This window comes from Sphaeramia orbicularis, chromosome 13 (genome assembly GCF_902148855.1).
Source record: "Sphaeramia orbicularis chromosome 13, fSphaOr1.1, whole genome shotgun sequence".
NCBI lineage: Eukaryota > Metazoa > Chordata > Actinopteri > Kurtiformes > Apogonidae > Sphaeramia > Sphaeramia orbicularis.
This window is the reverse complement of record NC_043969.1, coordinates 17,582,896-17,600,913: the sequence shown is the minus strand read 5'-3', so window position 1 is coordinate 17,600,913 and position 18,018 is coordinate 17,582,896. Positions and strand designations below refer to the sequence as shown.

The window sequence follows — 18,018 nt, the reverse complement described above, 5'->3', positions numbered from 1 at the left end:
CATGATGATATAAGAGGTTTTCTGGTCTTTAACCTAAGTAAACTCTGTACAAGTATTCTACAGTATTAATATGGTCGTTTTACTTTTAATGACAACTACTGGCAAAGATTTGTGGTATTCAGAGTTACTTTGCAGTCACTGAAATTGAACTCTATTTCATACAGTATTCTGAATGTGACAACTGTTTTTGGAGGCACAACTTTGGAAAACAACTATTTATGAAATCCAATTTATCAATGACGATTAAAATTTAGTCATGGGTTTCTCCACAACTGTGTCTGGGGAAAAAAAACATATGTAAAACCCGAATTATTTGATTAACAAACTTAGTTTCCTACTAATTGGAAATGCATGTAAACTAAGCAATGCAAGCAAATGTGGCCCAAATCTGATTTCCAATTGTTTTTTTTTTTGTTTTTTATTCATGACATTGTGAACAGCACAAATCAAATGGAATCTGATTGTTTCAAGTATGATCTGGACCACTTCCATATGTGGTCCTGAATCAGTTTCAGATCTGATCTTTTTCAATGTGACCTCAGTCTGAACAGTTCAGATCAGAATTCATTCAACTTTTCCATAACTTTAGACACAGACCTGTCATAACTGCAGTAGAGTCACTCATATGCTATAAATTAGTTCAAATGTAGCACTCATAAATCCAAAGCATCCGATATAAATAGTAACTCACTGACAGGGCCTTTTTACTACATAATAAATATTGACTTTTACTTGTAGTGCAGTATTTTCACACTGTATATTAGTATGATGTGAACACTGGATTCTAATATTGGACACATTTTAAAATATAACATGAACATCCAAGCAAAAAACTCTAAACTGTGAAGTAAATCAGAATTGCACACTAAGGTTGGCAGTGTGAACGTAGCTGTAGTCCTCCAGTGACCTTTGACCTTGGTTGTGGACAGGGTCAGGATGACTTGCGTCAGGATGCGGTGATGCAGCAGGTCTTCAGTATGTGCTCGATGCTGCTGCAGCGCAACACAGACACTCGCAAGAGAAAGCTCAACATCAGACGATATAAGGTTTGACACATTATTTACTGAACAGTTTTTTTTTTATGTGATCATTTCATATTTTCTTTGATATATAAAGAATAAAATCAGGACCATGTCATTGCATTTTCATCTTTACATTGACTTTTGTTTTCTTCTCCTCTAATTGTCTCATTCTAAAAGCTGTTCCAACATACTTTCCTGCTGTGAGGGGACACTTGTATTAATGTTTCCTCTTCCCTCCTCTGTGTTATATCTCAGGTGGTTCCCTTCTCGCAGCGCAGCGGTGTGTTGGAGTGGTGCTCTGGCACAGTTCCTATCGGTGAGTTTCTGGTGGATCCCAAGAATGGAGCCCACAAACGGTTCCGACCTCAGGACTGGACCAACCTCGCCTGCCGCAGGAAGATGATGGTATACGATGAATGAATGAAATATAGTCATTGTTTTAAAGAAAAAATTAAGCGTGCTGTGTTAATCTGTCTTTATGCTGTCATTGCAGGATTCACAGAGGCTCGCCTTTGATGAGAAGCTCCTGGCCTACAGTGAAGTGTGCAAGAACTTCAGGCCAGTCTTTAGATACTTCTGCATGGAGCGATTCCTGGACCCCGCTGTGTGGATGGAGAAACGTCTGGCTTACACCCGCAGCGTGGCCACTTCCTCTATAGGTACACTATCAGAGAACACATGTCATGTTCTGTGGCTACAGTACTTCATATCTAAAACATTAAGGCAAAGTATGTAACACTGACGACATGAGGTTAAGGTGAACTGGCTTTATTAAATTCAGTATCTAGATTTGGTTCATCTTAATACACACACAGTGCCTAGCATTAGCATTACCCATTAACACACAGCACATATTTGGAGCACTGAGCTGCCTTTGAAGGTGCTCCAGATCTTCATCAGTACCGAGGAGGCAATAAACTCAACACAGAAAGGCTTCGGTCTAACTGAGAGTCAAACCCAGAACCTTCTTGCTGTGAGGTGGAAGTGCTAACTACTTTGCCACATTATAGAGTCCTAAAATACTAATCCTTTTCAGTCATCACCTCTTACTCTCTGTCTGTGGGTCATATTTGTCCCTGCCAAGACCCCACTGTCTGCATGTATTTTCTATTTTACTCTTGTTTTGCTGTGTTCGGAATGTTTCTGGGCATCAACCTTAGGGCAGAAAGTTTGCACATTGAGCTAATCATAGTGCCACACAGCTTGTGCAGAACAAAATAATGTTTAAGAAAACTCCAACTGTGTTGTCTTTGTGCTCTTCTTACCTTATTAAACTGCACTTACCACTACCAGGTGCTGTTTGACAAATAAAATTCTGGGTAAATTACACACAGACCTTCCAGCCAATTGCCTGTAACAGACCTATTGGTGTAATGAGGAGTTGAAGATGTTTGTGTTTTGCTGTACGTTACCTCTAAAATAGCCAAGATGTAAGGATGAAAAAAATGTGTAACTGTGTTTGTGTTTTAACCACTTTTAAGCACAGAATCAGGAAATGAGGTTTCATTTAACATCACGCTCTCCGATCACCGCCGTCTTGCAAGGAATGTTCTGTTCAATTTCAGCAAATTCCTGACTGTTCTTCTGTTTTGGGTCCACAGTTGGCTACATCGTTGGTCTAGGTGACAGACACATCCAGAACATCCTGATTGATGAGCAGACCGCTGAACTGGTGCACATTGATTTAGGTATTTTTATTAGTTTGATAAAATACGTGTAAACACTAAAAGTTTCACTCATTTACACAAAGGATTGAGAAACTTGATATTTGTCAGTGCAGATATCCTAACCTGCTGATGCTTTTCATGTTCAGGTGTGGCCTTTGAGCAGGGAAAGATCCTCCCCACCCCTGAAACGGTCCCATTCAGACTGTCCAGAGACATCGTGGACGGCATGGGCATCACTGGAGTGGAAGGAGTTTTCAGGAGGTGACATTTGACACTTATTGGAAAATGACTGTGTATCAAATTCTAAACACTGATTTGTTACTAGATTAGCTACAACTTTAACTATTGCTTTCTGTTCCATATGCCCGTGCAGAAATGGGTTAAAGGGATTTTATTTACTCTACACTTTATACATGGAATAAGATGCAGAAAGACTGGAAACTAAGTTAATATAATAATAATAATAATAATAATAATAATAATAATAATAATAATAATAATATTTCTTTGAGCCCTTTTAAGTCCAAACTGAGGGTTCTTGAGGCTGACTTCATAACTTATACATGTTCTTAATCAGCTTATAAATGTTATTTTTTCTGTTTATTGTTAAATGTCTCTCTTATTTGCATTTTAACTGTGTAATCTTGTAACTGGATGTTGTATTTGCTGCTGCCTATCTTGGCCAGGAGTCCCTTGTAGAAGAGGTTCTTAATATCAGTGGGGGTTTTTTTCCTGGTAAAATAAAGGTTTAATTAATAAATAAATAAATAATAATTATTTAATAAAGGGTTCAGCTATGTGGACCAATAACTACACATGGATCACTCACTGTTCCTAATAATCTGTCTTCTCTGGTCAGATGTTGTGAGAAGACCATGGAGGTGATGAGGAACTCACAAGAAGCTCTTCTGACTATTGTAGAGGTAAGAACATGAGACAGAGTAACCCCTCAGCTGCTCTGTTTCGTCCTTCAGTTCATGTTTAGCAGCTCATTCGGTCATCTGTGTTCAGGTGCTGCTGTATGACCCCTTATTTGACTGGACCATGAACCCGCTGAAGGCCTTCTACCTGCAGCACGACGAGCAGCAGGAGCTCAATGCAACACTCAGCTCCACAATGGGAGGAGATGATTTAGATAATCACCGGAAGACCAGGTACTAAACAAGGGCGATCCCCAGAAAGTGGTTTAAAAAAAAAAAAAAGTAGTTTGTAATTACCTCAAATTTACGCTTTAAAATAGCCTTTAAAACATATTGCAAGGTATGCTGCTTTTATGAAGTTGTAATAGCTTAAGTCTCACTTTTTAAATGTGTATTTGGAAAAAAATTGTAACAAAAAAAAATCAGAAACCAATAACTGCTGATGCAATCTGTATAGCAGGATTAAAATGTATCTATGTGGACTAATATGGCATTTCCTCATCAAAAAAATTTCTATTAATGTTAATTTATTGCTTTATTTTTGTGAGTTTTTCTACATATTTTTTTAACCAGATTTAACAACATGCACTGTTTTGAGCTTAGCAGTCCCATTTCTGTCTTATCAAGCTCCTCTTTTTTGACTTTTCTCCCTACAGTGACAGTCAGTCCTTCAACAAGGTGGCAGAGCGGGTGCTGCTGAGGCTGCAGGAGAAGCTGAAGGGGGTGGAGGAGGGAACGGTGCTCAGCGTCGGGGGGCAGGTCAACCTCCTCATCCAACAGGCCATGGACCCCAAAAACCTCAGCAGACTCTTCCCAGGTTGGCAGGCCTGGGTGTAACAGTCACATTTTCTGCCTTAGGTTACACAGTCATGTGTCTGTTACAGAAAAGAAGGTACAACTGCTTTAAAAATCTCCACTCGACAAGAAATTCAACTGTTTCTTGTTCCAAGGCGTCATATCTCTTATCTGTATGATTTACATGTAGTAAAAATCTGATGGATCAACTATTACAGTTTCCTGCCCTAGAATAGTCATCTTGCACTTTAACTTGCAATAAATACAGTTCAACAAATTGCATGCAATCCGTCTAGCAAAATAAATAACACAGCTTTTTTTTTTTTTTTGTGTCAAAATCCTTAAAATATATGAAAAGGCCAAAGTATTGCACTTTCATGATGAAAGGGAACCAGGCCATGTTCGCTGTAAAGGTCAGATTATTTCCATGTTATTTTTTCCCAGTGAGATGTGAATATTTACTTCTGGCTGTTGTTTTGAGTCACCACTTATTCTGTGGATTTCCAAAGCTCTGCTCTGTGAATACCTGCCTCTGAATGTATGACGTGCCTTTGAATGAACTGCCTTCCAACCCAGCCTGGCTGAGTTTTACTTGATCACTTAAATCTTTTGTACTTTCAGAGTTAGACAGTAGAATATGTTAGTCTGTTTGCCTTAGGCCTTCTAGGACATTTAGAAATGTACTACGTATGCATCATTTTCCACAGCAGCTCTTTTCTGCTTTCAATTCTTGTACCAATGCTGCTCATAAACATGTTCACTCCAAACAACATTAAAATTTATATACATACACACAGGTGTTCATTTGTTAAATGTTTCTCTTGAATTTCCTCATGCTTGCGTATCTGTCACTCATTGACTCAGCTATTGAAGCCTGATATGTTTGCTTGTATAAACCTTTCCATCCACTCCTCAGCTGTCAGCTCAGCAGATACCACATACGAGATGTTTATATTTGGCCTTTATTGTGATTGTTGTGTGCTCAAGAGGGAAAGCGCAAAGTGTGAGGAGTGGCCTCTCAGAACATCTTAAAAAGTCGTTATTTGATCAATGGTGGGTGAGACGTCAGAGAAAGCAGAGCTGTGCAGATGTGACAGAAACCTACCAGAGTAGAGCTGTGAAAATACCAACTTATCGAGGTGAACATTTCTAAAGGGTGGAGCACAAGATTAATGTTCCGATTATTTTAGAAGATATTTCCATTGTAATCTGAGATATTTTGGTTGAAGAGAAGATGGCCACCAATCCGGTAAGTTTAATTCTTGAGTTTATTTGTGCATGGAAAGAGTTTTGTGATAAATACGGAAGTTTTCCAAAAGTTCTTAGGTTTGGAATTTTAAAGCTTAATTTTTCCAGTTCTGGAAAAGTCAAAAATTTAGGTGAAAATGTTTGGAGAACTCATAGAGATGGGTTTCAAATCCAAGACGTAAATGAAATGAATTGCATTATAATTATAGAATGGATTTTTTTTGTGATGCAAAAATGAAATGCAACATAACTAATTTAACATTCAATATTTCTTTAAAAAAATAATCACAATTTTTACCCTGAATTCCATCAGAATGTTATGAGTAGTGTTGATCTCAGGCTTTTCCTTAAGCCTGTGGAGACTGGGATGGATTTGATGTCATTATTTGGATAAAAACACTGCAGTTTATGTAATTCTTTACCTATTTTACATTCCTTGGAAAGTAGCACATAGAGGATTTAAAATAATAGGAACATAACAGTGGCAATTGACATGACATTTGGAAATCGAGATTGACAGCTGCATTTTAATTTTCATGCAATATTGACTGTTGACTTTGTAACATTTGTTAACTGTCATGGAAATTCTATGACTGGACCTTAAATGTCATGGAACCACTGTGTAAACATATATGGGTCTACATAATGTTTACACATGGTGCTTGTAAATTGCAGTTATATGTGTTTTCTCACTTTTCTTTGTATTAGAAAAGCTTGACTTTAATTATCATTAAAACGTCATGTTATTCCTTATGTCTGACCAACAGTACGTGAACTTCAGCCCTCATTTGATACATGAGGACTTTGAGCGAAGACCACCCAGCCGTTCAGATGTCAGACCCCAGTATGTTCACCATCTGGCCCCAAAGCCAGAGCCCCCGCCCCCACCTGAGATCACAGACTCCATCACCAAACGCAAAGGTCCTGCAGCCTCCTTGTCATATTGTTGTTGTTTTGTTTTGTTTTGTTTTTTTAACATATTGTCCTATAAAGACCCTGTGCTACTTTTATGGCAGTTCCTAAATGAATTTTTCTCTATTTTTACCTTTCTTAACTGATTTATCACGATTTTTTTAATTAATATTATCCTCTATTTTGCATTTTTTGGTGTAAATCATGTATTTTCCTATATTTAGTTCACAGATCATGTAGATGTTCATGAAAACTCAGAGTAAATTCAAAGTTAATTATATCAAAACAGATAAAAATGAGGAAAAAGTTACTCTTTCAGCAAAGATATTGCTAAATGAATGTAAAAACATGTGTCTCCATCTACTGTCATTTATCAAACTGCGTTGGTTTTAGTGGTGAATCAATATTATTGAAGATGATGGTGTTTCCATGTTCATTACGGAGCCTCTGAACATCCAAATGGATCATATCTGATGACCATGAAAAGATGACAAACTGCATTTTACACCAATTATTTACATGTATTGATATGATTAATGGATCAGCAGGTATTACACAGTTTTGTAGATGCTTTGTGTCACCTGTGGCTGTTTTGGACTCTATGGGTTAAAGACACTGTGCCCTTTTGCTGAAAATATTATTACAGTGTAATCGTCAGCTCTGACCGGTGCAGACTAAACACACTGAACATTTGATTTATGTGTGCTTTGTCCTGTCAGATGTAAAGCACAGATGTGTGAAGTTCACTGTAGCTGCTGTGATCTGCCTGCTGCTCCTCCTGCTGGTAACTGGAGTCCTCCTGGGCTACTACTGTGAGTGCACGGCCCATCCCTCCTGCTCTCTGCAATAACTCACAATGACAAAGTTTCAACTACAAATATTTCCAGTTAGATTCACACTCACGTCCTGCTTTTTGTCTCTGTGGTGTCCCAGTTTCCTCATCCTGTGTGCACGGATTGCAGTGTGGTGATGGGAGTTGTGTGTGGGAGTCCCAGTGGTGTGACGGGGTGTCGGACTGTAGAGGAGGCCAGGATGAAGCCAACTGTGGTAATTAGCCTCATCCAGGGCCAAAGATCTGGATAAAAACCAACAGGAGATCCTGAATTCTGTAATTCTGTTTAGACAGTCATATATTTGTAAAAGAGTGAAGCGCACATGAATAAAAACAAAAAGAAAAACATAAGTCAGTACGCGTGTGAACTCCTGTGTTTTTTTTGTACCAACACAACGCAGCAACTTTTTTTCTTGCTGTAACATGCTGTCTCTTTTCCCGTACTACATTTCTTGAACACATTGAGGCCTATAAGTACTGCTCAGGGTCATGTTCGACATACATGCTCATGATTTGTTGTGGTAAAACTGAGTAAAGGCATGTTATAGACCAGGGCCGTCAAGCTCATTTTTGTTCAGGCGTCACATTCAGCCAAATATGGGCCAGACCAGTAAAATAATAACAGTAAAAAAGTAAAATTACGTTATGACAATGTTTACATCTACAAAATATCCTTTAGATCACAGGTGTCAAACATGCGGCCTGGGGGCCAAAACCGGCCTGCCAAAGGGTCCAATTTGGCCCCTGTGATGAATTTGTGAAAGGCAGAAATTACACTGATGATATTAACATTCAAGGATGTTCGAATTATTTTAGGTCAATTCAATCTCAAGTGGGTCAGACCAGTAAAATACTATCATAATAACCTAGAAATAATGAAAACAACAAATTTTTCTCTTTGTCGTAGTGTAAAAAGAAAAGTAAAATTACACAAAAATGTTTACATTTATGGACTAGTCTTTTGCAAAAAATGTGAATAAACTGACATTTCTAAAGAGAAGTATGTGGAATCGTACCAATATTCTGTCTCTTACTAAATGTTTTATGTATTTGTAGATCCACTGTGATCTGTAAGCTGTGATTCACATGTATAAATGATAAACTGAGACGTAATATTGTTAAAATTGCACTTATTTTTCTTAAGAATTTTCACGTTGTTCATATTTGTTCATGTTATGTTCAAGTACGGTTCATAGATGAAAACATTTTCATTACAGAATTTGACCTTTTCACTCAAAAACAGAGAAAAAACTTTAGAGTTGACATTATTTATAAGTTCTTACCCTATTATTTATATTATTTTACTGGTCCGGCCCACTTTAGATCACATTAGACTGAATGTGGCCCCTGAACTAAAATGAGTTTGACACCCTTGCTTTAGATAAATGTAAATAACATGAACAACCTGAAATTTATATATAAAAAAGTGCAGTTTTATTAATATCAAGTCTCAGTTTATCATTTACACATGTGCAGTACAACTTCACAGTGGATCTACAAAGGCACAAAACATTTAGTAACAGTGTTGTTTAACAATATTATTAAAACTGCATTTACTTCTCTTAAGACATTTAATGTTGTTCATATTTGTTCATGTTATTTGTATTTTTTAGTTTTTTGTAAAAGGATAGTTTGTACATTTAAACATTTTCATGTAATTTATTTATTTTTTTACACTAAACCAAAGACAAAAAAATGGAGTTGTCATTATTTGATTATTAGGATACTACATTACTAGGCTAACCCACTTGAGATCAAATTGGTCTGCATGTATCCCCTGAAATAAACTGATTTTGACATCATTGATTGTTAATATCTTCAGTCTAATATTTGCATTTCACAAATTCACCCCATGGCCCAGATTGGACCCTTTCGTGGGCTGGTTTCAGCCCATGTACCATATCTCTGACACCCCTGTTATAGACTATAGTGTATTATTCCTGTGTATAAAAGCTATAACAAGTGTTTACAAACAAACATGTTAAAGATTCCACATTTAAACATTAAATGATAAATGTTCATTTCCACACAAACAATGCAAACATATTATGTAATTGGAGAGTGTCCTTGATTATTCCCACAGGTACAGAACATGATGTTATTTTAATGCTATTTTTTATCGGGTTGCATCAGATATGTAAATATTTAAGATGACTGACAGGCTTCAGATTTTTCTCATTTATATTTAAAATAGTTCTCCATCTTTAAACTCCAAATTGATCAGCACCACTCTCCCCCTTCACCCTCTTTTCACCAATCAAGTCATTCTTTGTGTGTTTGTGTTTGTGTGCAGTGCGACTCCACGGTTCTAGTTTCCTGCTCCAGATCTACTCGACTCAGAGTAAAACCTGGAGGACTGTCTGTGCTCAGGGTTGGACAGACGTACAGGGCAGAGCGAGCTGTCAGCAGATTGGATACAGCAAGTAAGATGCAAGTGTTTCAGAACGTGTACATATGTTTAAATGAGTTTCTAAAGCCTTGGGCTTTTCATCATGTTTGACAGGAACACATATTTTGAGTCAGACCAGCAGCAGACGGATCCTGATGCTGGATTCTTAACAGTAAAATCTGACTTCAACACAGAAGCCTCTATACTAAAACAGCTTGTCCTCAGGTTAGTGCACGTGGAATTATGAACCGACCAAATGTCAAGTAAAAATAAATCATCCTTTTGGTTTAATGATTCTAAACTTCATTTTTACTCCATTTTCAGCAATACCTGTCCCAACAACAGTGTGGTGACCTTGCGTTGCACTGGTATGTTATGGTACATTATACACCAGTGGTTAGTGTCATTAAAGTTATTATGAGTTTAAAACATCCATTACTTTGATTTTACTTTATTTCACTTTTCAATTTGGTATTTGAATTAATTCTTTTCATTTTCTATTGTCATTTCATTGTATAAGTAAGTCAGATTTTTTTTATTTTTTTAATTTGGCTAGTTTGAGTTTATATGTAGTTTAGTTTTAGTGCTAGCCTAGATTATAGAAAGGGTCAGAGGCAGGAGGAGAGGAAGTCTGACATTAAATATGATTTACAAAGCCCTTGTTTATAAAATATTATAATGTGCAAATCCAGGTGAAAAATGAAAGTAAAGCTGAATTTACTTGCAATGTATTGTCATTTTCTTTTAAATCTATTCAGTATTTATGGTTTTAAAAGCTGTAGTTTTTACCTTCATTTCAGTTAGATGTAGTTACTTTACTGTAGACTTCCCACACTCACTCAGACACTTGAAAATGCCACCACGCCACGCTGTGAACTCCTCTGTAATGACCAGTCTTGCAGTGCGTTTGACAGCAGTGTGTTCCACAGACTGTGGCAGTGGGCTGAACTCCAGCAGGGCCCTTGGAGCCCAGCAGGCAGCCCCCGGGTCCTGGCCCTGGCAGGTCAGCCTGCAGGTCGACGGCTCCCACCGCTGTGGAGGAGCCATCATCTCCCCCTACTGGATCGTCACAGCAGCACACTGTGTGGTCAGGTGAGTGCACATCTGCTGCTGCTTATAAAGCAGTGTTTGTGGTGCGTTGTAGCCTGGAGCAGCTCTGTTCCAGCCACACTGCTGTCAGCTGCTGTATCTCTCCTCTGCAGGGACTCCAGTCCTGGAAACTGGGTCGTGTATGCCGGGATAGTCGGTGATTTAGACACTCTGTTTAACCCTGCTTACTCTGTGAGCCGCATTATAGCCCATGAAGACTACAATACACACACTCACAGGAATGACATCGCTTTGATGAGGCTCTTGAACCCTCTGGACATCACAGGTGATTATAGACACATGTTCAAACACAGGCCTGCTCCAAAGAATATAAAGGTTTTACCAAAAGAAAAGCAGCAGATCCTATTTCATAATACAGTACCCAACCAAAAGAGAAAGTCCTCAGATTCAACTGAGCAAATAGTTCAGATCCTTCTGTTGGATCATTACTATAATGTTTCATCTGTAACGAGTTCTTTAACTCTAGCTGATGCAGTGAGTAGCTTCTCATTTCAGTTTCAGTTTGATAGAGAGGATACAGATTGGACTGTGTTTCACTATAAAAGGTCATGTGGTCTGATGAGTCCAGACTGACCCTGTGTTAGACAACTGGGTGCATCAGGGTGGGAAGAGAGATGGATGTAGTGATTACCCATGATGCCTAGTGCCTGCAGTACAAGCCTGTGGGGGCAGTGTATGATCTGGGGTTGGTCAGGTCTAGGTTCATCGGCTGAACCTGAATATACTGAACAACCAGGACATCAGTGGATTTTTTCCTTTGATGACACGTGTATTTTACAAGATGACAATGACAGGATTCATTAGAGTCAAATCGTTGGCCACAACAGAGTCCAGACCTGAACCCAACAAGTCTAACTCTCCCATCACCAATCAAAAAAAAAGAAAGAGACAGAAATGGACAGGAGTAAATGCTGTGCCATTTTTTTGGGTAACATACCACAAGCATTTTGTTGCATAAACTGTTTCATAATCAAATCCAAAGATGCACCAACAAAATATTGCATGTGACATCTTTTTGGCCAGGTAGTGTATCCAAGTCGACTTTGATGCCCTTTGACAAGTTTCCAGATCTTAAACATGAAAAATCCTAAAAAGAAAAATATTTTTTTTTAAAAATCCCAAAAAAGTCAGTGTGTACACATAGAGCTCATCATAAACAAAAAACTGAAAGTACTGAAAAGATACACCATTTTACTTATATCCCAAGTAGAAAATACAAGTATGAGCCTTTGTCAAGATATTCAATAGAATGACATAATTTAATGGAATGATCCATTTTAAACAGTTATTATATTTGTGGTTTTGTTTTCTTCAATAGCCTCTGGTACTGTTAGACCGGTGTGTCTCCCAAGTGTTGGACTAAACTTCACTGCTGGTCAGAAGTGCTGGACAACACACTTTGTTCAAAACATAACTGAAGGTGAGACAGTTCAGCTCAATATTTACTTTGTGATTTTTAATTGGACCACAAGGGGAAACCAAGTCATACATTTTCTAATCCACACATTGCTTTTACTATTTACTTATAAGAGTTGCAAACACTGAATACTAATCTAGAGAGTAGAATTTAGGACTGAAATACATTTTTAGAAATAAGTTGTAAGTATTATTTCCTCCCCCAGACTCTCTGCACTTGGTGGAGGCTGAGGTTTCTCTTATAGATGCATCCGAGTGCAACAGATCCACTGCCTACGACGGCAGGATAACACAAGACATGGTCTGTGCGGAGGAGACAGAGGCCGACATATGCCGTGTAAGACACACATTCTAACTTTTACATACTACAACCATTGTGTGCACACATTTTAAAGAACAAGGCTGGTTTTTGTTTAGCGCGTCTGCACACACATTAGTCTGCTGTGTCTCCAGGGTCTATCTGAGTGTAAATACATTCTTTAAATACAATCCCACCCCGGCCACTGCCATAAAACCATGTTCATAAAGACTGAGCTGTTACATTATCAGCAACAAATGACCTTTATAATGAGCAGCATCTTCTTTTACTGTTAGTGTTTTTCTCGCACAAAAGAAGCAGTGACAAGAAAACAGCTTCGGTTCCAGTATCCAAAGCATTTTTATGCTCTCATATAATTTGCTTTCAGGCACAATCAAACAAAACCTGCACTATATTCTGTACATGGTAACAGCTTAAAATAAACAGCAATTTTTTTTTTGCAACAAAACATTCCTTAAGTCAAGTTGAGAGGAAACTGAAACAATGAGGAGATTGTGAATCATATAATGTAACTGTGCAGCCATTGAAAACACAACCTTGGTTTGGATTCATTATCTTTTGTGCCTTTAAAAGTCAACAAAAGTGACTTAAAATCAATGTACGGTGATTGTTTCTGTCTCTCTGCGCTAAAAAAAAAAACATTACATCAAAAAGTGGTGTCTGGCATTTTGGCATTATCAACTCGTTCATCCATATTCAATATTTGTTAAATATAAAAATTATATATGTGCCAAGTTGGAAATAAATTGAAACAAAATGGATGTTTTTGTAGACATTTGAAATTTTGCCCATTGTAAGTAAATGGGAAAAGAAAAAGTTTTAAAAATGTAACAAAAAATTTCAAAAACAAGCTATCATTTTGATTTTTTTTGCAGAGTGATGTCTAAAATTAATCTCTATGTCTCTACAGCATTTTAAATTGATGTCTTTATAGCAAATTGAAATTTTGCCCATTGTAAGTAAATAGGAAAAAAAAGATTTTAAAAATTCAGACAAAAAAAATTGAACTTTGACCTACCTTTCCCAAAATGTAATGACATCTACAGGGTGGGGAAGCAAAATTTACAATGAACATTTAGTTGTTTTTTCTCAGCAGGCACTATGTCAATTGTTTTGAAACCAAACATATATTGATGTCATAATCATACCTAACACTATTATCCATACCTTTTCAGAAACTTTTGCCCATATGAGTAATCAGGAAAGCAAACGTCAAAGAGTGTGTGATTTGCTGAATGCACTGGTCACACCAAAGGAGATTTTGCGATAAATCTGTCATTTCTGCGGTTCAGAACAGCATCGACAGTGAAGATGTTTTCATCTGAAAAGATCGTTACAATGGAGGACTTTTTCTTGAACCATGTAATAATTTTCTTGCACCTTTCCAATCTCTTTTCCTTCATAGCTGTTGTCAACAAGTGTTTTGGTGTTCTTGTGTAAGATTTTAACTTCAAATCATATTTTACTGCATTTCTAACAGTCTTGTTGTCTACCTCAAGTTCAGTTGCCATTTTTCTCATGGATTTGGTTGGATCCTTTAGGATGTTGGATTTGAGAGCTTTAATAAAAGCTTTGGTACGTTTTTTGTTGCTTCCTCCACTTCCAGACTTTCTCGTAATAGTTTTGCTCATAGTCATTCTCTTCTTTACATTCTAAACAGTCTTTATGGACACTCCAACTATTTTTGAAATCTCCTTTGGTGTGGCGAGTGCATTCAGCAAATCACACACTCTTTGACGTTTGCTTTCCTGATTACTCATATGGGCAAAAGTTTCTGAAAAGGTATGGATAATAGTGTTAGGTATGATTATGACATCAATATATGTTTGGTTTCAAAACAATTGATGTAGTGCCTGCTGAGAAAAAACAACTAAATGTTCATTGTAAATTTTGCTTCCCCACCCTGTATTCTGGGTCACTGGCAATCTATGAACCCAATTTGGTATGAATTCAACCAATAGTTTTGCTGCTAAAGTGTTAACAAACAAAGAAACAAACAAACCGAACCAAAAACAACACCCCTTTCCTCTCCTTTAGGGGGCGGGGTAAAAAGTGTTACAGTGTGATCTTTCATTTTTACTGTGCGGAATTTGATACTTTGGGGTTTTTCTCACACTCTCACCGAAAAATCTGAATTTAATGGGGTTTATCAGCAGGATTTATGGCATCACAAAAATTTTAATGCCAATCATGATTTGCCATGGCGTGAGATGTGGAAATCTAAAGCCATTTGTGAACAAAGATGAAAAGCTGAGTATTTAAGCAGAAAACATCTAATGCCAAACAGATAAAAATGAGAAATTAACAATATTTACCTGTGTATGCAACCTTTCCAATTAAGGTGGAAGAGAAGTAAAATGATTATTCAATGCAGTGTATTTTTCTCATAATATACTGTAGGTGAATATATGCTTCATACAACCTCACAGTGTTTTTTACCAACACATTCTCTTCAGACTGACAGCGGCGGGCCTCTGGTGTCCCTGACAGATGGATTATGGTGGCTTGTAGGGGACAGTATTTGGGGACGAAGTTGCACTGAGCAGAGCAAACCTGGTGTTTATGGTAACATCACATATTTCATGGACTGGATCTACCAGCAGATGAAGGTAGGTGGACCTCAGAAAGTGGGCCAGGAGGTCTTTAGAGATCCGAAGTGAGCACAATACTCCAGGAGCCTGGTTCAGAGCTCTGCTTGTTTTGTTTTGTAGTTTCTTCCTCAGTGTACATAGAACACATGCCAATAGCTTTATATGCCTCCTACTCAAACTAAATTTGTCATATATAAACAAAATCCAACAACACAACCCTTTAACCCCCCCCCCTCCCCATGTGGTACATTCCATGTTATAAAGTAAAGGGTATTTAGCACCACATTCATAAGAACACCATCCTCACAGAAAACTATGAGTAGAAATAAAAACAGACAAGAATCCAATAAAACACTTAAACATCTTTTCTTTTTTTCTTTTTCTCTTCATATTTGTTGTATCACAAGTGTATATTTTCAGCCTGTCTTTCCTGTACTTATCTTATCTTGATAGTGAACTGAATGTATTAATCTGCAAATGTGGTTCCATTGTTTAGTTCATAAACATTTATTCATTAAATTATTGAATAACTGATGGAGTGGAGTTCCCTCACTGTAAGAATAAAGTCTGTAAAAGTGCACAGGACAGCAAAACCACATATAATTATTGGTATGTGGCTTTTTTTTCTTTTTTTTTTTAATTTTAAATGAACCGCTGTTTCCGTTTAACATCTTCACTTTTTGACATGAGTGGGTAATAATAATTAGTTTGGGTGTTTTCATTATTGTTATTCTCATTACTGTTAAAGACTCAAATTACATGTAGCATAATGTTGTACTATGTGGTTTAGGAAAAAGACTTATGGCATGAACTGAAGTACAAAATATATTTGTGTAATTCATATCTTAAATAAATTTTCCATAATTATCACCAATATTTTTTCTTCACAGAAGCATCAAGATGGCTGATTGCATGGTTAAACATGAACTATGTCAAAGGTTTGTGTTTACAGTTTTCTGTAAAAATGTGTACAGTAATTTTAAAATATTTATTTATATGTATCAATGCAATCTGTATTTCTACAATGGCTCTTGCATATCACTGCAACGTTTTCATCATTTGTGTCACTTTTTACTGCAGAACTGTACTGGGTAGATGTAGGATGTGGTTTTGGTTGAATTATAATAAATAAGCTTGAAACATCCTTTTACTTTTAGTTTTCATGTCAATGTAAAACAGTGTCTGAATTAGCATGTATAATAAACATGATTAAATATCGACTGTACAGAAGGAAATACTGTAATATAATGATGTTTGAGGCATTAGGTGAGGATACCATGTCTCAACACAAGATGTCACTCACAAACCATATCACACTTGATCCAATTACTCCCAAAGCATGTTTTAGTCCTGAGCAGCAAGAAATATTTATTAACTCCAAGTGATTCATAACTTTAATCTGGTTACAAATTCTCATTTATTATTTACAGCCCAAATACAAGTTTGGCATAGAAAAACTACACTTTTTAAATAAGTGAACATTCACAAGTTCAAGTGTACCGATAAACAATTTTCAAACTGCAGATTTTGGTAAACGGTGACATATTAGTGTAGGATGTAGGATACTTTGTACATAGAATTAGACATCAAATGTAGTTTGATTGTGCAGTACGTCACATAAAGATGTAACTGGTATCAAAAGACAATAAAATGTCAACTGATAATCTTGCATTGCGAACTACTTTGACAGTTTTATTTAAAAAAAACAAACTCTAGGGCACAAACACCCATTTGGTGCATGTATTTCTGATGTTTCAGCTTTAAAATAAATCCTTTGGTGTGTAATTTAGTGTTTGATTTATACAAAATATGCAGCATCAATATGCACGTTTAAGTATACAGTGTCAACTGCATTTAAAAAGCAACAATTTTAAATAATAATGCAATCACATAAGAAAGAAATTTCAATAAAAAGTTGGATGTACAGTGAATTAGTAATTCTACATTTAAACAACAAAGTGTACACCTTGTGCTTTTTAGCCATCTTAACCCCAACATTGATATTTAGACTTACAGTATATTAAACTATTGATCCAGTTCAGTAACAAAGTGCAAAGCATCCTATCATCCTATCGATGATGTAAATCAATAGGTCTTTGTAGTGAACTGAGACTTAAAGCCACTACAGGCACTGTAAACATGTGCGTGACATTCTTCATATGTACAGTGATTGATTGAGCAGCTTTTCCCCTTTGACATACACAGGGACTAACGTCAATCCATGGCAGAATTTCGTCTATAATCAGAGTTGGCATCAGACATTTATATTTCTACTTCAGGACAAAAACAAAAACTCTGGGCAACATTTGGTTAACCACAAGGGCACATTTTGGGTGTCACTAGCCCATCAGAATTAATATACAGTTTGTCTTGACATTTATATCAGTAATATTAACTGTTGTTTGGTAGTCACTCCTCTTCCGACTTAACATATACCATTTACAGGGGTTGGACAAAATAATGGAAACACCTTCTATGATGCCACAATGTTAGGTGTTTCCATTATTTTGTCCAACCCCTGTATATCCTCCCCACCCTGTCATCTGTTTGTCTAAAGGGAAAAAATTCCACCCTTAGATAATTTTCCTACTGTTGTATGATGTTTAGTATCCATGAGGAGTGTAATACTTTGTAGTTTGGTTCACTCTTGTGAGTTATTTTAGTGATGTCCTACATTTCCCAGAATATCCCCACATAGTCCTAGAGAACAAGCCTAAACTTTGAGAATTCTCTGAAAACCACAAGTACATTGGGAGTAGATGGAGAAAGCGATACCGACAGCACCGTCAGGGTAAAG

The 18,018-nt window shown here is 36.9% G+C and overlaps 2 protein-coding genes across 3 annotated transcripts in view; both read left to right on the top strand.

Moving 5' to 3' along the window:
- The window catches only part of atm (ATM serine/threonine kinase), a 33,434-nt gene extending 28,240 nt beyond the window's left edge, over positions 1-5,194 (top strand). For both annotated transcript variants that reach the window (XM_030152311.1, XM_030152310.1), the window contains 8 exons: positions 930-1,046; positions 1,278-1,427; positions 1,516-1,681; positions 2,624-2,710; positions 2,836-2,950; positions 3,549-3,612; positions 3,701-3,843; positions 4,266-5,194. In XM_030152311.1, coding sequence (XP_030008171.1) covers positions 930-1,046; positions 1,278-1,427; positions 1,516-1,681; positions 2,624-2,710; positions 2,836-2,950; positions 3,549-3,612; positions 3,701-3,843; positions 4,266-4,446 — 1,023 coding nt within the window. In that variant the 3' untranslated portion in view covers positions 4,447-5,194. The remainder of the gene's footprint in view (positions 1-929; positions 1,047-1,277; positions 1,428-1,515; positions 1,682-2,623; positions 2,711-2,835; positions 2,951-3,548; positions 3,613-3,700; positions 3,844-4,265) is intronic.
- Positions 5,195-5,638: 444 nt separating this feature from the next.
- On the top strand, positions 5,639-17,500 carry LOC115431871 (transmembrane protease serine 2-like). The gene is made up of 13 exons (XM_030152546.1): positions 5,639-5,653; positions 6,420-6,573; positions 7,284-7,376; positions 7,498-7,611; positions 9,690-9,819; positions 9,900-10,010; positions 10,110-10,153; positions 10,715-10,877; positions 10,988-11,160; positions 12,214-12,315; positions 12,518-12,648; positions 15,087-15,239; positions 16,112-17,500. Exons 1-13 carry the CDS (start codon positions 5,639-5,641, stop codon positions 16,127-16,129), a joined length of 1,401 nt encoding a protein of 466 aa, XP_030008406.1. The 3' UTR covers positions 16,130-17,500.
- The last annotated feature ends 518 nt before the right edge of the window (positions 17,501-18,018 follow it).

What these genes read in the sequence shown, in the direction of transcription:
- LOC115431871 (XM_030152546.1), top strand. An exon ending in CCAGGATGAAGCCAACTGTG is followed by an intron (nt 7,612 to 9,689) that starts GTAATTAGCCTC and finishes GTTTGTGTGCAG; the next exon opens with TGCGACTCCACGGTTCTAGT. An exon ending in GAACCCTCTGGACATCACAG is followed by an intron (nt 11,161 to 12,213) that starts GTGATTATAGAC and finishes TTTCTTCAATAG; the next exon opens with CCTCTGGTACTGTTAGACCG.